The sequence below is a fragment of the Diabrotica undecimpunctata genome, chromosome 8, assembly GCF_040954645.1.
Source record: "Diabrotica undecimpunctata isolate CICGRU chromosome 8, icDiaUnde3, whole genome shotgun sequence".
In the NCBI taxonomy this organism is placed as follows: domain Eukaryota; kingdom Metazoa; phylum Arthropoda; class Insecta; order Coleoptera; family Chrysomelidae; genus Diabrotica; species Diabrotica undecimpunctata.
The window spans coordinates 104,249,491-104,274,813 of NC_092810.1; the positions used below are offsets into that span (position 1 = coordinate 104,249,491).

The 25,323-nt window shown below is 32.6% G+C and overlaps 1 protein-coding gene across 1 annotated transcript in view; it reads right to left on the reverse strand.

Annotated features, from left to right (window-relative positions):
- The window catches only part of LOC140448506 (alpha-tocopherol transfer protein-like), a 74,304-nt gene extending 50,690 nt beyond the window's left edge, over nucleotides 1-23,614 (reverse strand). The window contains exons 1-4 of the mRNA XM_072541588.1: nucleotides 23,390-23,614; nucleotides 10,001-10,163; nucleotides 8,777-9,029; nucleotides 5,149-5,259 (exon numbers count right to left, since the gene is read on the reverse strand). Coding sequence (XP_072397689.1) covers nucleotides 5,149-5,259; nucleotides 8,777-9,029; nucleotides 10,001-10,163; nucleotides 23,390-23,528 — 666 coding nt within the window. The 5' untranslated portion in view covers nucleotides 23,529-23,614. The remainder of the gene's footprint in view (nucleotides 1-5,148; nucleotides 5,260-8,776; nucleotides 9,030-10,000; nucleotides 10,164-23,389) is intronic.
- Between the last annotated feature and the right edge of the window lie 1,709 nt (nucleotides 23,615-25,323).

Below are 25,323 nucleotides of genomic sequence, written 5' to 3' on the forward strand. Positions count from 1 at the left end.
TTTGCTTTTTGTGGACAATAACCTTTTATGTGGAGTAATAATTAACAGATTAAAATTAAAAATTTTTTCTAACGGTTGACTTTCCAAAAAAATATTATTTTTAAGATAGGATAAGACTTTTTTGTTTTAAATGTTATACTCAGCCCAGCCCATAAAGACTATTTTCCGGGTTATCCTGTATACTGGTTTCAGCATCCCTGCTTTATCATACACTTAGGCTGATACAAATTCAAACTTGAAAAGTATAACGAATGTCTCCTAAAACTTGACCACTGAAGTGGTTAGCGTACAGAGGTGTAATCTGCTTTGGTGGCATTGAACGAAATCGATTTAATAATATCGTTTTCTGTCCTCTGGGCTGTACGAAATGTGTAAAAGAATAAATCTTTTAGCAAAAGCTTTTGAAAAAAGATTTCATATTTACCTTACTAAAAGCTAAAAATGTTTGCTAAAAATGAAATCTTTTAGCGAAAGCATTTGCTAAAGGGTTTAATCTTTTACACATTTCGTATAGTCCAGAGGACAGCATATTTGGATGCTGAAATGAGTCATAACACTCTATGGATACCGATTCGAGCAAGGGAAATTTAACGAATTTGTCCTCCTAGGCCATATATATATATATATATATATATATATATATATATATATATATATATATATATATATATATATATATATATATATATTTATATATATATATATATATATATATATATATATATATATATCTTTAAGGAATATGACCGTTTAATTTAATATAAAAAAATGTGCACTCGTAAGTGAATGGGATGTTTTCGGTCAATTTGGAGATAAAAAAGACAAGAGTTGTGCTACTTTATCTATTTATTGAAGACGTTTCGCCCATTGTTTAATAAGCATCATCAGTTCATCTAAAAGAGTGTTATAAGCGATACATCTAATATGAAAAACAATTAAGTAAATGATCTTACCTTTAAAAGATCTGTAGCATTAAAATGTTATTATTACAGAGAAACATCAAAAATTAATCTACTAAATATATCAGCAAAAATTATATATTATTATATTATTTTTTTTAAATTTCACTTTTGAAAACATTGATTGATTAAATCTATCAAAAAATATAATTGTCAATTTTGAAATGTTATATTAACAACGGCACGGCTAGGGTTCTTGACTGTTAGGATCATATCATGAAAATGAAGTATTTCAAAGCTCGACTATTACAACTGACAATCAGCTGGTGAGATTGAAGGAAAAGTTTTGTAGATGCCAACATAAATGTTATGATATAATAAAAGAAGTTGAAGAAGAAACCAATAATTAAAAGTAGAATACGGAAGAATCAATTTTGTAGTATTAGTGCATGGTAAATTTGGCTTAAGTTGCTGATATCAGTTCTCTTATTTAATGCATTAGGTTGTTTCAAAATATGACACATCTCCATAAAATGTCTCTTATTAAGGTTACGTTCTCTACAGAGAATTCTAACATTATTAAAATTCACAGTATGTTTGGTGTTGATTGAATGTTCTGCAAGGGCACAAGTATGTTTAGAAAGTTTAATGTCACTACGATGTGAAGTAAGGCGTCCTTTAAGGGAACGGCCAGTCTGACCAATATAACATGCATCACATTCAGAACAGGGTATGTAATATACGCATTACTTCACATCGTAGTGACATTAAACTTTCTAAACATACTTGTGCCCTTGCAGAACATGCAATCAACACCAAACATACCACCATACATGAATTTTGATAATGTTAGAATCTCTGTAGAGAACGTAACCTTAATAAGAGACATTTTATGGAGATGTGTCATATTTTGAAACAACCTAATGCATTAAATAAGAGAACTGATATCAGCAACTTAAGCCAAATTTACCATGCACTAATACTACAAAATTGATTCTTCCGTATTCTACTTTTAATTATTGGTTTCTTCTTCAACTTCTTTTATTATATCATAACATTTATGTTGGCATCTACAAAACTTTTCCTTAAATCTCACCAGCTGATTGTCAGTTCTGACAGTCGAGCTTTGAAATACTTCATTTTCATGATATGATCATAACAGTCAAGAACCCTTAGCCTAGCCGTGCCGTTGTTAATATAACATTTCAAAATTGACAATTATATTTTTTGATAGATTTAATCAATCAATGTTTTCAAAAGTGAAATTTAAAAAAATTAATATAAAATTAGTTAAATTGGGAATCTTCCGGCGTTCTGTGTTTCTGTGTTTTTGCTGATATATTTAGTAGATTAATTTTTGATGTTTCTTTGTAATAATAACATTTTAATGCTACAGATCTTTTAAATGTAAGATCATTTACTTAATTGTTTTTCATATTAGATGTATCGCTTATAACACTCTTTTAGATGAACTGATGATGCTTATTGAACAATGGGCGAAACGTCTTCAATAAATAGATAAAGTAGCACAACTCTTGTCTTTTTTATCTCCAAATTGACCGAAAACATCCCATTCACTTACGAGTGCACATTTATATATATATATATATATATATATATATATATATATATATATATATATATATATATATATATATATATATATATATATATATATATATATATACACACAACGCAAAAGTCTAGGGATATTTTTATAAATAGACGTATTTTGTTTATCTGTAATCAACTTAAAAAAAGTAATACAAAATTTGTAGTTTAAATTGTTGTTTAATATGTCAAAAACCATAAATTGCAAAAAAAAACAGAAAATTGGAGCAAAAAAATATATTTCAAATCACCCATGTTTCACATACCACCATAAAATGTCAAAAATACGAAATATAAACTTAAAATAAAGTATGGCCACCACGTTGGTTTATCACAGCTCTACATCTACTGTTCATGCTCCGAATCACATTGTTAATGTCTGCTTGAGGTAGTTGTGTCCATTGTTCTCTCAGAAGCTCTTTTAATTGAAAATCATTGTAGATATTGCCCATATGTGGAGTAATTCTACGTTGGAGCAACTCACATACATGCTCAATGGGATTCAAGTCCGGTGATTGTGCTGGCCACGACAATGCATCAATACCCTCGTTATCCAACCAGTTTGTTACAATATGTGCAACATGTGGTCGAGCGTTATCATGCATAAAGTAAGAATTTTCTTCAAGAGCAGCAGCAAACGGGCGCACAACAGCTCCAAGAATAGTGTCCAAATATTGCTGACTTGTGATAAAGCCACGTGGGAAAATGAGGCCAGTTCTTCCGTCAATCATGATTCCGCCCTATACCATTAATGTACCACCTCTGTATGCATACACTTCTTGAAGATGTCGTAATCGTTCTTCATTTCCGGGTCATCTCCAAACTCTTGTCCGACGAGAATCTAGATGAAATCCATATCTAAACTCGTCACTAAACAAAACTGTGGCCTAGTCATTGTCAGTCCAATTCTGAAACTCTTGATACCAGGTTAATCTTGCAGCGCGATTGGCTCTAGATAGAGGTGGACATCTCAGTGGTCGCCGAATACGAAAATTGGCTTCATGGAGACGATTCCTCACAGTACTCCTGCTAATTGTTACATTATGTGCAAGCTGTAATTCATTAACCAGCTCGGGTGCTGTGATTGTTGGCTGCCTTCTGGCATTTAAAATTAAATATCGCTCTTGAGCGACGGTTGTAGAGCGACCACGTCCTGAATGTTGCTCGGCTGTACTCCCAGTGTCTCTAAACCGACGTAACAAACGGCTTACGACGCTTTGGGAGACACCCAGCTGGTGAGCAACTTGAGTTTGTCGCATACCAGCTTGAAGGAGACCCACGGCTCTATTCATCTCGTCCAACGTTAAATGTTGTCGCTGCATGGTAAAAAGACAATATCTGTAACTCACCTATTAAGCAAGAATGGTATAAAGTGACTAAAATTAAAAATAAACAAAACATAAAAATGTCGATTTTTTGTGCATTATAAAAAACATCCTAAAACACGCATTGCTATCAGTTTTACAATTTTTTTTTTGAGAAGAAGTGTGTGTCTGTATCAACAATTATAGTACAAGCAAATTTATATGTTCATGAAATTTCTGTCATTGGTATTGTCAAATTATTAAAATATCCTAAGACTTTTGCGCTGTGTGTATATATATATATATATATATATATATGTATATATATATATATATATATATATATATATATATATATATATATATATATATATATATTGTATACTATTTTTTGTATAGTAAGTGCATAAGCAACATAGATTTGGACAGCGAGTAAAACCTAGGGTCTAAACCTAAGATATAATTATCAGATATCAAATTTTATCAATTATACGAGGTATGTCAAAAATATGAATTTAGCTCAAGAGTAAAGTACCTTTATATTTCACAATATCAAAAATAGTTATTATAAAAAGTTGTTTGGAAGTAAAAATTATGTTTTAATATGCAATTTCATCCTTCTAACTGAAAAAAAAATTTATACAAATTTTTCTCAAGTTACCGATACCCAACATATTTTTTATTTTTTCAACATTTTCGAAAAAACATTATTCTTTATAAAAAGTTGTGCATGGTCCAAACACCTAAGATGCAACTATCTGATATTAAATTTTATCAATCTTATACTAGGTACTATGTCAAAAAGATACTATATGAATTTCGTTCAAGGGTAAAGTACATTTATATTTCGCAATATCGAAAATTATTGTTATGAAAAGTTGTTTCGAATTAAAAAATATGCTTTAATATGTAATTACATCTTTCTAATTGACAAAAAAATTTGCAAATGTTTCTTAAATTACTGATATTTAACATTATTTGTATTTAATACACATACGATAACTCTTCCGTTCCGATAAAAAATGATACGAAAATTTTCATAAAACAAAATACATTAAAAACTTAATGAACATTGATGAGTTAATACCCTTTTTTCCATCTGAACGGAAGGGTTATCATATTTGCAATAAATAAAAATATTGTTCGGTATCGGTAATTTGAAGAAAATTTGCAACTTTTAGCAAAGAAGGATTACGTATTAAAGCATAGTTTTAAATTCTAAACAACTTTTCATGAGAACAATTTTCGATATTGTAAAATTGAATACGAGGATATGAAAAAGATATGTCAAAAAAAGGTCACACAACTATACTTAATATACATGGAATACTCACCCTTTCTTTTATTTTACTTTTCATAAAGCTTTTTAAAAGTGTAAGAATTTTATCTATAAAAGCAGGAGGATTAAGTAGATGTAATTGTTTAAGTCTGCTGCTTTGTACTTTCTGTAACATATAATTATTTTAGTATAAAATAATAAAGGGTACTATCGGAAATGTTTACTCTTTATCCACTAAAATTAGTTCTATATCTTTTTTTGGCATATTTTGCATGGTTTGCCAATATTTATAAAGTTTAAATAATACATTCAAAAAACAAATTATAATAAAATAATAAGATTCTGTAAGTGGCCACGCTAGGATAATCCAAATTGTGTATTATTAAACAATATGCCAAATATTATATTAGGGACAAAAAAATAGAAATTGGGAAGCGATTAAAATAGCGACACACACTGTATGTGGTATGAAAAATTTGGAGAACAAGGCAATCAAAATTAGCCTTAAAATCGATGTCAACAAGACTACAGAACTGAGAAAAAAATAAGCGAAAAACAAAATGTTATACGTAAATCAAAAAGTTGTATAACAGGTCAAAGATTTTTGCTATCTATGTAGTAAACTAAAAGTAAAGAAGACTTTAAAAAAAAAGAGAAACAAGAATGTATACAGATAACTACCAAAATATGAAGATGAGTTGAAAGGCCAGCAGCTATGGCATCCAGCAAGACTCGTGAACGCTCTGTCACATCTTCGTTTTCCAAAGACTCCAACTTTGGTTTCTAACAAGCGTTTTCCATAACCAAAAGATTCCAAGCTCAAAACCCAAAATGTTCAAATGTTTAGAGAAGCAACTTGTGGCTATTACACCTAGGAATTTAAAGTAGCATGTCCCAGAAGAAGAGGTTGCATGAAACGGAAGGGAAAAAGTAAAATTTATTAAAAAGTAAAGAAAAAAGGTATAATTCACAAAGTTTATACGAAGAAAGTATGCAACTACCGTTTAAATCTACACGGAACAGCAAATTCAAAGATGGTGATTTCAGAGATTTTAACAATGTTGAAAAATACTATGAATGAACAAATATTAACAACTCATAAGCACTTAGTTAGATAAAGTAGCATATAAAAAAGCACAGGGTAGAGAAAGAAAAAAGATACGCTGGAAAAAAATGAAGCCGAGAGGAAGAAATTATGGAAAAGTTAATTCATGTCTTGGAGGTCACACCAGTATAGAAAGCTGGAAACTAATTAAAACATTAAGACTTAATAATAAAAAGGAATTAATATCACAAATAACAGAACAAAAGTGGGATGAGTATTTTAAGGAGCTCTTAACTAAAAGCAGACTAGTCAACATAGTCGAAGGCAGAAATGTGATAGTGGCCAGACAGCCCCCGAAAATTACAGTGTATGATATATGACAGATATAAGGCTAGGAAAAACGAAAATGCTCCTGGACTGAGAAACGAACCTGTAGAACTCAATAAATACAGACCGGAACGGTTATACTGAAGAGTTGAAACTGTATAATTTCGATAATCCATAAAAAGGCAGAGGAAGCCACTGCAGTAACTACCGCATTACCTTGGTTACTACCACAATTATCAGATTATATGGAATAATTCTTCAAAAACGGGTTGAAGGGAAATACAAAGACATGGAAGACGAAAAACAGATAGGCTTGGGAGCAGGACGGTACACGACAGGACCTTTTCTGTGTAAACAAGTAGTTCAGAAAAGACAGAGTTTAATTAGTTTATTGGTTTATCTTCTTCTTCAGGTGCCATCTCCGCTACGGAAGTTGGCAATCATCAAAGCTATTTTAATTTTTGAGGCAGTAGCCCTAAATAGTTGTTTTGAGCTGCATCCAAACCATTCTCTCAGGTTCTTGAGCCATGAAATTCGTCTTCTTCCGATGCTTCTTCTGCCATCTATCTTTCCTTGCATTATGAGTCGCAGGATGCCATACTTCTCGCCCCGCATCACATGTCCGAGATACTGTAGCTTTCTTTCTTTAATTGTAAGTTCAACTTCCTTCTCTTTACCTATTATTTTCAGTACTTCATTGTTCGTAACTCTATCTACCCAGGAAACCCTCATAATTCTTATATAGGTCCGCATTTCAAAGGGGTCTCATTGTGTCTAGATTTAACGTCTATGATTCCACTCCATAGTATAGTACACTATATACGTAACATTTTGTTGGGCGTACTTTAAGAGCTAATGTTAAATCTTTGCCACATATGACCTTTTTTATTTTCATAAAATTAGAACGTGCTTTTTCGATTCTGACTTTGATCTGCAGTGTAGTTATTATTTTCTGTTATAAGTGTTCCTAGATAAGTGTACTTTTTTACTCTTTCGATCTGCTGGCCTTCTACTGTCAAGATTTCGTTAGTATTATGGATGTTTTTGCAAATTTTCATAAAATTTTTCTTTTTGATATTGAGCGAGAGTCCGTACTCCCTACTACACATTACTATTTTACTTATAAGTCTTTCCAGGTCTTGTAAACTATCAGCTATTATTACTGTATCATCTGCATATCTGATGTTGTTAACTAAGACTCCATTTACTCTTATGCCGACTGTTTCATCTTCCAGAGTTTCTCGAATTACCTCTTCAGAATTACTATTGGTTTATGTAAACCTAAAAAAGGCATATGACAATATTCACCAACCAAAAGTTGTGTAAGGTAGTTGAAAAAACCAATATAAATTTTAGGTAATTAAAGAAATTAAAAACCTATATTTTCGTACTAAAGCGAAGATGAAATAATGCAAGATTTCACAGTTACGAAAGGGTTAAAAGAAGGATGCTGCCTGCCTCCCAAACTATTTAATATATATCTAGCGAGGGTCTAAAAGACACGGAAGAGGAAATGCTATGGAATGAGAATCCTCCGGGATAGCAAAGAGCTTCATACTCTGTGCTATGCAGATGATCAAATAATGTTTGCACAATCATATGATGGTATAGAGTATATGACACGAAAACTCATACAATAATAAAAAGAACGGGGTTTAGAAGTGAATATGGAGAAAACTATATACATGTGTGTTGGATAAGAACAGCGTGCCTACAGTTAAAAGTTGTATAGCAAATTAAATAATGTGAGAAATACAGTTACCTACAATTTCAAATGATAAACTATAATTATAAATAACGGTACATTAAACGAAGCTCAAAGACAGAGGAATACCCAGGGTAGGAGAGCTATATCACGACTAAATAGTATTCTATTGGACAAAACAATATCCAAGGACAACAAATAATAATTTATAACACCACTGTTAAAGGCATAGTTACGTGCGGTTCGGAAGCGTGGGAAATATAGAGTATAATAGAGAAGATGCTTAACATAACGTTTAGTTAGAAATAGTAATAAACGACCGCATAAGATAAATCATGGGACCAAAATATATGAACATTAAAAGACAATGTAAAAACAAGACAATTAATCTGGTTTGGACATGTACAGAGAATGGATAAGAACTGACCGCCGAAACGAGTTCTACAACGGAAACCCCATGAGAGTCGAAAGAGAGGAAGACTTACGATACTATAAACCAAAGTATAGGTATATACCAAGAAATTTTTTTTTCTCTTAAAGTCTGAAACCAACAGCAAATAACACAAAAAAATTAAAGAATGTTTTAAATAAAATTTCTAAACTTACCTCAAAAACAAATACACACTGTTTCATGGCTACTAGTGATAGTTTAGCCATAACACTAAATGAGCAGTGTTCGTAATCAATTATAGTCACATCGCCCATTGTTAAATCTTCGTGGATTCGAATTTCATAAAAGTTTGATAGTGAATTGGCATTAAATTTGTTAATGTCTGCTTTTTGGAGCATATCATTCCTAAATCGAATAATTGAGACTCTGTGTAGTTTTGGAGTTAAATTTGGGAGTATAACCATGCATCTTAAAAGGTTTAAAAATTATTTAAGATCATTTTGTATAAACATCATAAATACTAAATAATTAAACATCATAAGAACCAAATTATACAAAATAAAATTGACACCTTTAATAATAAATCCATATAATTTAGAAAGAACGAATGTCCAAACATCGTTTATTAAAATATGAGAACAATTATTGGACTATTAGTTTATAAATAACAGTGTTTAAACAACGTTGTTTTGGTATTTTAATTAAAAAAATCTAAATTTTGTTTGTTAATAAAGAATTGCTTTTTGGTATTAAAAATCAGTTTATTGGCAACTATTCAAATAAATGAATGGCTCAATAACTATTAGTCGCCTTGAATTGGTTACGGGCTGAACTGAGTAGTTTTACACCGGATATAGCCGATCTCAAGCAAGGATAAAAAAAAGGAGTAACGCCTCTATAATGACCAGGGTTTAGCTAGCCTGGCTGATAGTATCCAGTAAATGTCCCTTGGGTAGGGTCAAAACGGCGATAAAGGGTAAGAAGAATATTTGAAACGGCGAATTTGGTGAAAGTGGCAGCCTTGCTATTGGACATAGTATAGAAGAATGTGGCTAACTCAAATATGGATCACGAGATTGCCGGTATAGGCAATCCTCACTTACAGACTAACAGCTATGGGTGGAAAAGTCGATAAGTGCTAGGGCACTCTTTTGTTCTGTATTTAAAGAATTGACCCCGAAGGCCGAAAAACTAATTAAAAGGAAATATAATATTACCAAAACAACTAAAACTATCCCTTTCAAGATCAGACAACATCCTGCAAAGATAACAGCCATTAAATAAAAGTGTGATAATCCGAAGGAAATTACGTTTATTGAAATGGATTGAAGCTTTAATTGGTTGAAATGGATCTCGAAGCTATAACTAGCTTTGCATTCTCCTCCGAACGAACTATAAGTTATAGTATAAGCCTTATATATTCTATTTAATATACTTACGCTGTTGCGTAAGCTGATTCTACTTGAGACGGTATAGTTGGATTGATATTGCGGTATATGTCAGGTACCAAGTCTCTGGCAGTATAGTACATATCTAAATTTTGCTTTGTTTTCTCTATACTGTATTTACAATTTGTCAGAAAAAACTCGATCATAGTATCAGCTAAAAGAAAAAAGTTTATATTATTATTTTTTACAGATAAATCAATCAATGGAACATAAGGAACTATTTTTTAATAGCTTATAACTAGTAGGAATGAACGCGAATTGTGGAAGTGTGGTGGTGTAATTCATCCAAGAGCCATTAGAGCCACTAGTAAATTAGAACGTGGTTGATCATTGTGTGAGGTAAGCACGATTAAATGGAAGTTAAAAACGGCTTAATTAAAGTTTCAAGAGCCAACAATGTGTCATTAGCCTTCTCCCAACATGCAGGGCTCCACCGTTAGTGACCATCCATTGCTTAAATTCTCATGGAATATTTAGTTTCCATGTCAGAATTCCTTCTTTATTTCTTATACTGCTAATGCTACGCCATTTGGGTACCCTTTTCATCGGCTGTCATTAAATAAATGAGGGTGCATAATTGTCTTAAGTACGTACAACTCAATAAGTGCTCAGGATGCTGTATTTCACCACAGTTACTTCTGCCATCCTCTGAATACCCCTTGCATCATGTAGAAAGGTCTTTTTTAAGATTGAGGGCACCAACGAACAATGTTTCCTTTCAAAGCTGAAAGTAACACTTTGGTGTAGTGGTTTTAATAGAAGTCGTACATGGGATCTTACTTATTTCTTCTTTTAATTTCAGCAACCACGGTTCTGTTGATGGTTGATGTTATGAGGAGCAATTCCTATTGTAGGGTATATCTTAAAGACTAGAGTCAGTTTTAAACAACCAGATATTATTCGCTTAGTCTGAATAATAGCGTAATTAACTTGGTGCGTATGGGTATAGCAAGACCAATCTATAGAATCGAAATATGCTTTATTGTCACTAAAAATTTTACAGTTTTATAGAGAAAGCTTACAGAAAGTCAAAAAAATAACAATTAAAATTTACTACAATTACATAAATCTGCAATATCACAAAATAAAAAGTAATAAAATATACCGGGTGGTCCAATAAGCCGATCTCTCAGCTATATATCTGAAACTATTCATGTTATAACTTTAGGAGAAAAAATTCCTTAGTGAAAGTGGCCAAGAGAAATTGCTGGAAACTTTCAAGTTTCTGGGTTAACCGCTAGGGGGCGTAACCTGTGAAGAAAACTTTGAAAACCAGTTTTTTGAGAAACATGCCCAATTATACCAAGTGTTAAATAAGTAAATTAGAAAGAGGCCTAAATTCTGCACAAAGTTGTTTAAGTACTTTTTTTTTATTTTTTCAAATAAAGCGTGGGAGAGAGTGGGAAAGTATTTGTGGATAAATAGCTATAACTTTGGTTTGGATCAACTGATTTTAACGAAATTAGTGTCATTAAAAAGATTGTGGATAAATTAATTTATATCTATAATAAAATAGTTGCATTTAGTTTTAATTGTTATAGGTGGAGGGTACTTTCGAATAGAAAAAATCATAATTTGTTTCTCTTCAAAATGTTTAATGGAAATACATACCTATTTATTGTAAATTATAATGAAATTGGATTAAATTTGTAACAAAATGGCGCAAACCGCATGTTAATAGCTTTTGTCGAACTCGAGATATGAATAAAAACGCATAAACATAAGTAAGTATAGTATTGACTCACTCTGTATTATAAATTAAAATAAAAAATAAGTCAGTAGGTACTTTCAAATTTTTTTATAGCAGAAGAATCTTTTTGACCATTGTTATTTCATATGATTAAAAATAGTTTTTTCGAAACTAATTAGGCTATGACAATGAATTTGACGGGGTGTTCATATTGTTTATTTATTGACAGCAGTCAAAACATTGTTATGAAGTGTTATATTATAATTCGAATTGAATATTGCACTTTTTTCAATAGATATAAATATTGATAATATTAGTAATTAATTATCAGTACTAATAATTCGTGATGAGTATATCAAATGCAGAATTGTATGATATGGTTCGAGTTTATTTCGAATGTCACCAAAATGCCGCTATTGCCTCACGTATATAATCTATTATAAGGATTTTAAAACATCACATGTTGGTTTTTTATATTATAAAATGAACGTTTAGGTCAGAAACTTGGAATTACCTTTAAACTTTAGATTCAACTATTATTTTAACATTCCGATACAAACGGCAACACGGCGCTTTTATCCTTTTATCCGTTTCTTAAAAATACTTATGCACAAACAATTGTGGATTTTTCAAGATTTTTTGAGTTTTAGTAAATATAGCGGCTTCTTTTTCACCAATATTTTGTTGTTCCGTTTTTTAGACTGCATCCTTATCATATAGTTCTCCACCAAGCTTTACATGAGAGAGATTTTGATGCAAGGCTGGATTACTGCAATTGGATGTTAGGTCTGCTAAAAGAACAACCGCATATCATGTCAAAAATTTTGTGGACAGACGAGGCTACGTTTAATAGTGCGGGTGGTGTTAATCTGCATAATATGCATTATTGGGCTGAAGAAAATCCGCACTGGATACATTAGGTGCAGGTTCAAGGTAGATGGAGTCTTAATGTTTGGTGTGGTATAGTTGATGGAAAGATCGTAGGTCCATATTTCTTATATGGACATATGGCTATTTATGGATATATAGCCGAGAGATAGGCTTATTGGACCACCATTGCAAAATTTAACTAAATTGCAAATTGTATAATAAAATAATAAGTTTAAGTTGCTGCATGTGATACCCAAATATACACAAAAATACTTTAGTTCCTTATACCTAAACGTACTGTAATTTCTTAGATATTCGTTAAGAAACTCTTCCACTAAATAATATGGTCTTTTAGATAGATAGGCTTTTGTGAATTTACGGAACTTAAGGAAAAAAGTTGTAGATTTAAGTTGCAAAGTGAGATGGTTGTATAATTTTTTTGATTGAGTTGTGATTTTTAAAATAGCTTCTGCATTGTGTTATTTTACTGAGACCAAAGCGATACCGCATTTTGTAATTTAAAAATAAAATCGGATAGGGCAGCTGACTAGAATCCCAAAAAGGAAGACCATATCAAAAATGGAACTCAAATAAAGAAAATTATGTTATTTTGGAAGATGAAGTTGATTTCCTTCAAAACAGATCTTATTGCATAGCAGGCTGAGGCTAGTTTCTTACTTAACAAATCGATATGAATGCATGAAGGGACCATTTAAGGTTGCTGTCTACAAAAATACCAAGAAATTTTACAGAATCAACGACACTGATCTGGCTGTTATTAAGAAGCAAGAATTCAAGAATGCTACTATCTTATCCACGTTAAAAGAGAGTAAATTAGAGTCAGAGCAGGTTTTTATTTTAAGTAGATCAGAAGCTATAATTGCATGAAGAGTTGCAATATTAGAGTTCCTCCAGGTAATACTGGTACATCAGCAAAAAGAAAAATTTTTTCATCGATTTTTAAGTTAGTGATGTCATTTATAACGATAAGGAAAAGTAGAGGACCCAGTACTGAATCTTGTGATATTCCACATACAATGCTTTTGTGACTAGAGTATCATTTGCTCGAACTAGTTGTTTCCTATTCCACAAGTAAGATTGGAGCCAATTCAAAGAAATACCTCGAATTCCTTAGAAATTTAGTTTTTTTTATCAAAATGTCATGATTTACGCAATTAAAAGCTTTGGCATAGTCACAAAAAACAGTTGCAGTGTAAAGATTATTGTTTCGTGCTTAATAGGCCTCATTTAGTACAGAAAACATAGCATTACTGGTACATTTATTGGATAAAAAGCCGAACTCACTTTGTGATAAAATGTTGTTTTGAACGAGAAAGGACATAAGTCGGGCTTTTATAAGTCTCTCGATAATTTTGGAAAGATCTGGTAGTAAGGCAACAGTACTATAGTTGCAGACATTCGATTTTTTACCTCCCTTCTGAAGAGGAATAATAATGGGTGTGTTTAGGCACTCTGGAAATATACCTTTTTTAAAGTAATCGTTAATTAATGAGACCAGGACTTCCAACATATTTTTTGGGATATTTAAGAAAATTTTTATGGATAGTCCATCAGTACTACAGGAAGATTTGCTTTTGATATTACTGATTGCTTAAATCAGTTCAAATTTATCAACTGGTCTTTTAAAGAATGAATTCAAGACCTTTTTTGAATTGGAGAGATAGGAAATGGGATCTTGTTGTGGCAAAATAGTTGATTTTATATTTTTACTCACATTAACGAAGTAGGTATTTATTTAGATTTTCAGGGTTTAAAAGAGAAAATGTTTGTGCTGTGGTAGTTTTATTTGGAAGATCGTTTATTATGGATCAAGTTTCTCTTGCGACATTTTTAGAGCTTATCATAGAGACGATTATCATAGTACATTTTTTTAGCTGTTTTGATAAGTTTTAGATAGGCTCCTCTGTACTTGGAGATATATTCAATGACAAAGACGTTTGTAGTAAATTTCTTGATGTACAGTAGTGAACGCATATTTTTGGCTGATATGCGGATGTTTTGATTTAATTCTAATTAAAGGAAACGCCTTATTGAAAATACAGACACGCCTATCTAAAAATCCCTGAAATTATAGTCCACGTCCACAGAGAGAAAGTGCCACCCAGAAGTCAAGCACAAATTTTGGAATTTACGAAACTTCTGAGCGGAAAAAATCCTACCAAAACATTGGGATTTTGAGCCTTTCAGGAACTACGAATCTGGATCTCGTTAGAGGCCATACTTTCGAATATATAGAGAAACTACTGAAAATTCTTCAGAAAACCGTGACGAAGGAAGACCTCTTCCAAAATGAGGCTGCATTGCTTCTTTTAAATTGACTTTTCTTTATGTATGTATGGTATAAACAAAATATCTTCTAGAAACTTCAGAATATGATACCCTAGAGTAATAATGGCGTAATTTGTAATTTTGTACTTAAAAGCATGCATGTTGTTTTTAGAATTATGTAGTTTATATTCTATATTATATATATATATATATATATATATATATATATATATATATATATATATATATATATATATATATTTAATTGTATTTTGAAAGCCATCAGTCCAGTTATCTCTGTGTGGAATTTTGTTATCCCAAGTATATTTTCGTAAAATTAAGATTTAGATAGTATTTATCACTTTCTTTTCGCCACACTGTGCCGAAGTGTACTTTTACCCTAGGTAAGAAAGCCACCCCTGCTAGGGGGTGAAAAGTTTTTTAATCAAAATAAATACGAAAGTCGATAGACTGACCAATTCAACCAATTTTGTTGTATGAATTTTTTTTGTTAAGTGTATATTTTTCGAGTTGTTGACGATTGAATATGTTTCTTTTTCACTGAAAGACGCATGTTTTTTAACCATTTTCACGAATGAGTCACAAGTCATTTTATCGAAAAAAAAAAAATTAAAACAAAAATTTAGCTAATGAAAACAAATAGATTCGTTTTTTAATCACTTCTGTAAACTCAATACGAAACGAGTTATTGCTTGTTAAAGAGAATCCTAAAATTTGAAACTTTCAACCTTTCAACTTAAAAATAGTGAAATTTTTGAGAAAAACTCAGCAGATCTTTTTAAAAGTACGTAAAAACCTTTCAAATGAGCATTGCTAAAAGTCTTTTGCATAAAAATTTATCCATGTGTGACAGAACTAAGGTCACTTCTTTTTTTGTGGGAAAAAATGAACAATGACACACTTGGCATTACCACCCTAACTGAAAGTAATCTTAAACCATTTACTGTTTACTTTATTAGGATATTATTATACTCGGTTCAGTCATGCCTGTCCCAACTCTCTAGTAAATTTAGTAATTATTTTTTGCTAAGTTGGTTATATTCTAAGCGACAGGCATTGGCATTTTATTAACAAATTTAAACTGCATTAAATAAAACAAGTTTATTTTTGAAATTTTATAGTGATTTATAAACTAGTACAGTAAACTCTCTCTTAACGGACACCTCTATTCGCGGACACCTCCTCTCTACATACGGTTTTTAGAACAAAAATCATTCGAAGATATATTATGACCTGTACCCTTCAACTCCCTTCAACGGACAAACTCAACAACGGACGCGGACAGTAAATGAGAATATTTTTCTATAATCGAGGGTGCTGCATTAAACCTAATTGTTTTCGATTGGTTCTGTAAAGTGCGGTCTATAAATATTCCTGTTTTCTGGTAAAATTATTCAAGAAAAGGCGTAATAAGTTGCAAGGAACTAAGTATTGCTAGTGATTGCCGGTATAAGTAATCCCCCACTTACTGACCAACGGCTTCGGGCGGACGAGTTGGTAAGTGGTAGGGCACTCTTTTGTCCTGGAATTGAGAAATTTATTCCAAAGGCGGAAGAACTATAAATTAGTCAACGGCATAAGGATGTAGAAAGCAAAGGAGAACTACTGCATTAAAGATCTTTTGGCACTCCTAGTTTAAACTATCACGGCTGTAAATAATTTAAGTCAAAACATTAATGACCATAGATCTCGGAACCCAAGATCCGGCAAGAGAGGACAATCTGAAGACTGCAGGGCCTCTCAGGTCATTAATATGCGAAATCCTTGCAAAATAGCCATATGGAACGTCAGAAGCATGTTTGAGTCAGGTAAAATATATAATGCCATAAAAGAAATGAAAGAATGCAAATCAGCATCCTCGGAATAAGTGAAATACCATGCCGGAAATACCGATGTCAATCACTATAATGGAGTTGCAATCGTAGTAGCAAAACACTTAGCTTAATCAGTATTAACTTATATCCCCATATCTGACAGAGTAATGCTACTGAAATTTAGTTCAAAGCCGTTCATTACCAATGTAATTCAGGTCTATGCCCCAACATGATCCAGTGATGAAGATAAATTAGAAGCATTTTACAAAGATCTTACTAATGCTCTAGATCTTGTCAAAGCAGCAGAAATACCACAGTGCTCGGAGATTTTAACGCTAAATTCGGCAAAAGACGCTGTCTGAACATTGTGGGGGATTATGGCTTGGGAAACAGAAACGAACGTGGAGATCGACTTCCAGTTCTGTCAAGAACACGATTTCATTATATCGAATACTCACTTTAAACTACCACCGAAAGACTCTACACCTGGAAGTCAAATGCAGAATCAGAGGACAAAATTATTAGGAACCAAATCGACTTAATTCTAATAAAAAATGGATTTAGAAACTGCATCAAATCAGTTAAAACTTATCCAGGTGCTGACATGGGGTCTGGTTACAATCCCATAGTAGCTTTAACCCAATTAAAATTAAAAAAGATGATCAAAAAGAAGTCTCGCAAAAATATTGATACAGCCCAATTGCAAGACGAGAAAGTTAAGGAATCAATTCAAAGACAACTGAACGAAAATTTAATTTAGGAAAATATTGGTGAAAATGTCGATGAGGGCTTAAATAAAATCCTAACAACAGTAAAAGAAATCTGTGTGAGAAATTTACAAGGCAGGTCAAAACTAAAAGGCTTGGATGACAGATGACATATTGGATTTGATGGAACAACGACTAGACTTTGATGACGAGCGAAAAACAACGAAATACTTTATAACAGCATTCAAAATGAAATTCGACGTAAAATACGAGAAGCAAAGAGTCAACGTCTAGCCAAACAGTGTCATGATATTGAAGAACTTAAAAACAAATACGACACGTTTAACATGTATAAAAAAGTGAAAGAAGCAGCCGGTATCTTCAATAAGAAACAAACTGCATTGCTACAGGATGAACATGGTAAAGTAATATTTGAAGTAGAGGACAAACTTAGAGAATGGGAAAATTACGTCACGAACCTATTCGAAGACGATAATACTAGTTCACCTCCCGATACTAATAACTGCGACGGACCCCTAATAACACGCTCTGAGGTTATAAAAGCCATACAATCATCAAAATATGGCAGAGAGGCTGGTCCTGATGAAATTCCAACTGAAATATACAAGCTTATAAATGATATCAATGACAACTACCTAATGGTTGGTCTAATTCACTGTTTATAGCTCTACAACTCTGAAGGTAATACATGGCCGTATCTACAATAAATGCGAGGAATACCTGGATGACACACAATTTGGTTTCTGTAACGGGTCTGGAACGAGAGAGGCACTGTTTGGAATCAACGTACTTGCTCAAAGATGTCGAGATATATCTGTAGACATATACTGTTGTTTTATTGACATCCAAAGGGCATTTGATCGTGTTAAGCATTCTGTATTGATCGAAGCTCTAAAAGACATTGGCTTGGACGGCAGAGATGTTCGAATAATTGCAAATTTATATTGGACTCAAACAACATCAGTTTTAGTAGATGGTGTGGAATCACAGGTTCTTAATCTTAAAAGAGGAGTACGGCAGGGATGCCTCTTTACCCCTGCTTTTCAACGTTTGCTCCGAAAGGACATATGTGGACAATACAGTACTCCTAGCTTTTAGTCAAGAAGATCTGCAAACATTACTTGATAGTGTAGTTGAGAGTTGTAGGGAGGCAGGTCTGGATCTGAACATACGGAAAACGAAAATACTCGTAATAAGTAAACAACAGCATATAAAACCGTCTATATATGCTAATAATACCAAACTTAAGCAAGTTGATAAAATCGTTTACCTTGGACAGCAATTAAATTAAAACGCAGAAAGCCACGGCGAGATTAGATCTAGGATAGAGCAGGCTAGAGCGGCTTTTAGAAGGATATCCAAGGTGTTATGTAACAGAGACCTAAAATTGGCATTGAGGATCCACCTACTTCGCTGCTACGTGTTCTCGGTCTTACTTTATGGTGTCGAGTTCTGGACTGTGAATAATATCGATCTAAATCGCCTTGAGGTTTTCGAAATGTGGTGCTATAGAAGAATTTTAAAAGTTTCCTGGGTGGAGAAGATTCGAAACTCCACAATACTAGAACGTCTCAACAAGACTACTGAGATCATAAAAAGCATCAAGCAGAAAAGGCTGGAGTATTTCGGACATGTAATGAGAGGTCCCAAATTTAGGTTGCTACAAAATATCATGCAAGGAAAAATAGTAGACAAACGCAGTCCAGGACGAAGAAGAACCTCATGGTTGAAGAACTTGCGAGATTGGTATGGTGTTGATACAAACATGCTATTAAGGGTGGCAGTGAATAAAATTAAGATAGCTATGATGGTAACCAACGTTCTGAAAGGACATGGTACATGAAGAAGAAGAAGTATTGCTATAAAAGTTTCTAGTGGATGGCTCGAGAAATCTTGGAAGCGACACAATATTTCCTTTAAATCTATATGCAGCGAAGCAGCTGCTGTAGATTTATTAGTGGTTTCTGCCTGAAAGAAAAAACTGCTCACTTTAATGAAAGGATACTCTCCGCAAGACATTTTTAACTTTACAATAAAATTTATGCTCTGAAAGGAGTAAGGTGCACTGAAGGTAAGGCTTCCAAAGATAGAATTATAATTATATTTTGCACCAATATGATAAGGGACAAAGAAAGGCCATTGGTAATCGGAAAAATTAAAATCCTCGTTGTTTTAAGGGTTCACACGTATAAAAACTATCTATCAAATGGTACAGCAATAATAAGTCGTAGATGACAAGAAAAGTCACAATAGACTGGCTAAATAAATTTGATAGAAGAATGCAGAGAGAAAATTGAAGAGTTCTTCTGTTTCTAGACAATGCTGTGTCTCATTCACAACTTGTGTTATGTAATGTTAAACTAATATTTCTACCGGCAAACACTACATCAGACTGCCAAACCCTTTTTTTGATTCGAAGGCTACTCTCATCGATGGACAATATGATTATATAAAGGAGATTGAAAAGTATATTAATATTACCAACGCCTTAATTTGGACCGCAAGTGCGTGGAAGAAAGTGCAACCGAAGACAATGAACAATTGCTTAAAGCTGGATTCGGTTCACAGATCGATATTGAGCCTAAAGAAGAAGATTATGAGGACCATCTTTTACTTTCAGAGTTGTCTAAAAGTAACAAATACTTTTCCACAGATTTATTTACTTTACGAAAATTGATGGAACCTTGTTGACAGAAAATTCTGATATGAGCATTTAAGAGTATGTACGAGAGTTTCAGATGAATCAGTCTGTTGCAACATTATCGGAAAGGGAAAGTGACGACGAAGAAATTAAGGGGTTGAATATGACAGAAATTACTAAAGCTTACAAAAACCTTAAAGACATTTAAACATTTTTGGTATTAAAGGGAAATTCTTGTTTGGCACAACGCGCCTCTCAACTTGTAGATTCGGTAGAAACTAATTTTAAAAAATAAATTAACTAACATTAAGTAAACCATCCTCGACAGTTTTTTTAAACAACATACATAATGTGATTTACACTTGTAAATCACATATATCAGTAAAAGTGGCCAAGAGAAATCGCTAGAAATAACTTTAAACTTTCTGGGTTAACTGCTAGGGAGCGTAATCTCTGAAGAAAACTTTGAAAACCAGTTTTTTGGGAAATATGCCCAATTATACCAAGTGTTAAATAAGTAAACTAGAAAGAGGCCTAAATTCTGCACAAAGTTGTTCAAGTACTTTTTTTTTCAAATAAAGGTGAGGGAAAGTGGAAAAGTATTTGTGGATAATTACCTATAATTTTGGTTTGGATCAACCGATTAGTGTCATTAGAAAAAGTGTGGATGAATTAATGTATATCTACTATAAAATAATTGAATTTAGTTTTAATTGTCATAGGTAGAGGATACCTTCGAATAGAAAAAATTAAAACTTGTTTTTCTTTAAAATGTTTAATGGAAATACCTATTTATTGTAAATTATAATGGAACTGGATTAAATTTGTAACAAAATGGCGCAAACCGCATGTTAATAGCTTTTGTCAAACTCGAGATATGAATAAAAACGCATAAACATAAGTAAGTATAGTATTAGTATTAGTATATAGTGAATAGTTTCTGATATATAGCTGAGAGATCGGCTTATTGGACCACCCAGTACATATTTTAGGTAAGTACATATTTAGTGTTAAGAACTTGTCATTATTAAACAACTGCAATTTAAAAATAAAGTGTATATACAGTGTGTTCCAACGAAAATTTGACCCCACCAGAATCTTAAATTTAAAAAAACACATCAATTTTTATTGGGAGGGGATGAATTTTCATGCAAAATTCATGTCCTTAAATGTAACCCCCTACTGCCCCGCATCAGTCAATTTTTTTTAAATAGCAAGTGTGGTTGAGTGACTCATCATTTGAAAGGTATTTTTTTTCTCTACACGACACTCATTTTTTTTATTTGCGGAATAACTTTGAAGATAATTTTGGATTTAACTAATTTATTGGTTGAACATCAGTAATAATAAAAAACATAAACTTTCATCAAATTAACCAATTAAATGTTCGAAATGGCCTCCTGTAACCTCCATACAATAATACAGTCTATTTTCAAAGCCTCTTCGTATATTGGCAAATACCTCCGGTGTCAATAATTGGCATTCTGTCACAATTCTTTGTCGCAACTCTGCAAGATCTACAGGCGGAGTGGCGTATATTTTTGGCGAAAAGGCGAAAGATCCGGTGATCTAGTTGGCCACTCTATTGAACCCCTTCTGCCAATCCAACGCCCTGGAAAACGTTGATTCAAAAATTGTCTTACGTATATCATTGTATGGGAGTGCCCCGTCCTGTTGGAAAGTCAGTTTATCCTCTAAAAGATTATTATTAGATTCCAATGTGTCAGTGATCAGCGGTTTAATAACGTCTTCTAACAAATTTAAATAGGTTGTTCCGTTGAGATTTCCTTCAAGAAATAATGGTCCAATAACGTGATTCCCTAAAATGCGTCTCCATGAATAAATGAGGATTATTGTTACTCCAATAACGACAATTATATCTATTAACTTGACCATTTAACATAAAAGTACACTCGTTAGAAAAACACGTATTTTACAATCGATGTTGGTTGTTATTTATGATTTCACTAAATTGTTTACAAAATTGAAGCCGACGATCACGATCATCTTCGTTTAATTGATGTAATCGTATTTTATAAGGGTGAAATTTATGAAATTTTATAATTCGATAAACACTAGATGATGATGCACCAGATGCACGAGATAGTTGTCTAATATACTGTCGATTATCCATTTGGAAATGATCCAATATCGTGACTTAAATAATTCAATTCGCACTCGATGGTCTATATTGTACTTTGTGTTGTTAACGTCACCTGTAGCTTCAAACGTATCAGTTAAATATTTAACGTATTGGTGACTTACATTTTTTTCTGGGTTTCTACGATCTTTCGTATTAAAGATCCTTGCTGTAGACTTAGCATACTGATTATTTTCATAGTATAGCTTAACTAAGTCTATTGTTTAAGTCTAATGTAAAAGTGATATTTTAACAAATATATAAAAAACAAAAAGAGAAATCAAACGATTTGTACTTAGCGAAACCGAATTCAAATCTTAACCACTGTGTTTCCTAAAATTTGCGAAACAAACAGCTAGATAAATTACTTGGCAAGGGAATCTAACATTGCATTCCACAAGCCGTTCATCCTGGTCAAAATTCATAGTGAATATAAAAAAATTACCTTCAACACAGTGGCGTGTTAATATCGATTTGCAGGATGATTGAATTATTGTATTGGAGGTAACTAAGAACCTTTAATTGGTTAATTTGGTGAAATTTTATGTTTTTCTTGTTATTACTGATATTCAACCAATAAATTAATAAATACGAACATTAAAAAAATAGAGTGTCGTGTAAAAAAAATTACCTTTCAAATGATGTACCACTCGACCACACCTGCTATTTAAAAAAACTGGAGGTATATGGGGGGCAGCAAGGGGTTACATTTGAGTGCATGTCCCCCTCCCAATACAAACTGACGTATTTTCTTAAATTTTAAAGATACTCTTGGTTTCTGAATTTCTGGGGGGGTCAAATTTTCGTTGGAACACACTGCATAATATCTATAACTTGTGATTATAGATATTTGCATATTTGCAGTGTGTAATTTTTGCAATTAAAAAAGGAGTTATAAAATATCATATTTGAAATTGACGCACCGAGGAGCTACGAAAACGATTTTTTTGCCTTTTTACTTATATGCCTAAGTCTGCATATGGTATTTTTGCCATCTATGAATTTAGAAACAGTCACAAGTAGGTATTAATATGTATCTTTTGTATCTTTTTAAGCGAAAGTGTTTAAACAAAATTATAGATTTGAGTTTAACTGTGTTTGTTTTGTTTAACAAAATTTAATATTCGCACATAATATACATAATATTCGTACATAACATACATAATAATAACAATAAATAAACTTACTTGGAATTTCAGGAAGATGTTTCTGTGTACCTAACCAATCTCTAATAATTTTAATATCTTGCATCACATCTTCATCACTTTTACCCCACGCTTCACGAATTTTTTTGCGGTCTGTAATAAGCAAATGGTTTGAATTCATTGTCAAATCTCACCCGACTATCACTATCGTCGCTGCAAGTGAATAATAAAGATTGTCTGGTCGTGCTTTCAGTATCTGTTGCAGAATACCGTCGTATTTTTTTGTTTTTATTTAAATAATTTCGGAACTGGTTATAAAAATAAACAACATGAATAATAGGGTCATCGTTTTCAAGGTTAAGGTTTATTATGGCAATACAGTCTAATTAATATCTATCATTGGCATAAGGTATAATTAGTAATGAGAGTGTTTTTTTTTTATTTTTAATGGAAAGTATTTTATTTCGATGATAACGTAAACTGCAATAGCAGCGACTACCAGGATTGTACCAAAAATCATCAAGATAATTTTAAATTTTTCAATAACAACTTTAATTTTTTCCAATAAGTTTTTTGAAAGTTATCAATTTTATATTTATATTTTTTAAGTAGTTTATATACTAATTAATTTAGTACTTCACAAAATTAGTGAAACGCTGTTTAAAGAAATTTTTGAAAAAGATTATACGTAAATAAAGTAGAGACCGCTTTGGCAACATTAAATTAATAGACAATCAATGACTGGCGGCTAAAGGACAAAGAATCGCTATGATATCAATTTATCGGAGATGAGGTCTTTTGGTTTCCAATCCTACTCACCATATCTCATCTTCTTATTAACCGAAATATATAAGAAAGCAAGACCGCGGTGCTGTCAAGAACGGAACGACTGGGATCAGTAATGGAACCCAGCCGTGCTTAGTGACAAATCTGTATTCTGTTTGTGAGTCAATCTATGGTTGAAGACGGTCCCATACTGCAGCTGTTACTTGCTTAAATGTCTAGCAAGTCACCAGGCCTTTCTCCTATTATGGATGATATATGATAGTGAGAGGGTAGGACAGATTACCTGCTCCGTTGATGAATTTGCAGCATTGTCGAAATGAGATTTAGAATACTTGGCCTTCTATACCACCTAATCCGAATAGTTTGTCGTTTTATAGTAAATTTTAAGTTATATTCTGTAATTATTGAAATACAATGGACGAAAAACCAAAAATGAAAAGCCGCAAAATAGACGGAAAATGTTAACATCCGAAGAGAAAGTATTGATACAAAACGTTTATGAAGGAATTGTCGGCAGAAAAATGGCATTAAATGTTAGCCAAGCGGTCGACATTTGTAGCAGTTTAACAAAAGTATCCGTTAGCTGTATTTATCGTGTACTTAAAAATACATCGGAAAATAAAAAGCAAGAAAAAGGTAAAACTAGAGGTAGGAAAAGCATTGGTTTGGATGACGAGACAAGGAATATTATACGTCGAAAAATTCATTTTATTTTCGGAGTGAAATTCCAACACTGAAAAAAATTTCTCAAGAGCTCCAAAACGATGACTCCTTACCCAAGATATCTCGTAGAGTCTTAATCAGGACCATGCCATACGTCAAAAGTAAACGCGAAGCATTTATAGAAGGCTGGTCTACAGGATTAAAAGCTCCATCAGGAAAGAGACGGCATTTAATCATTGCCCATATAGGAAGTGATACAGGGTTCCTTGATGATGGTTTGCTTCAATTTAAGTTGAAAAAAATAGGTGATTATCATGAAGAAATTACTTTCGAAGTATTTGAGCGCTGGTTTAAGAGACTCTTAACAAAATTGGAATCTGGGTCTGTGGTTGTTATGGACAATGCGCCATATCATAGCCGCAGACTAGAACAATTACCACCGATGGCATAGCGGAAAGGGAGAATTCAACAATGGCTTACAGAAAAGGGGATTGCATACGAAGAATCAATGCCCAAAATTCAGCTAC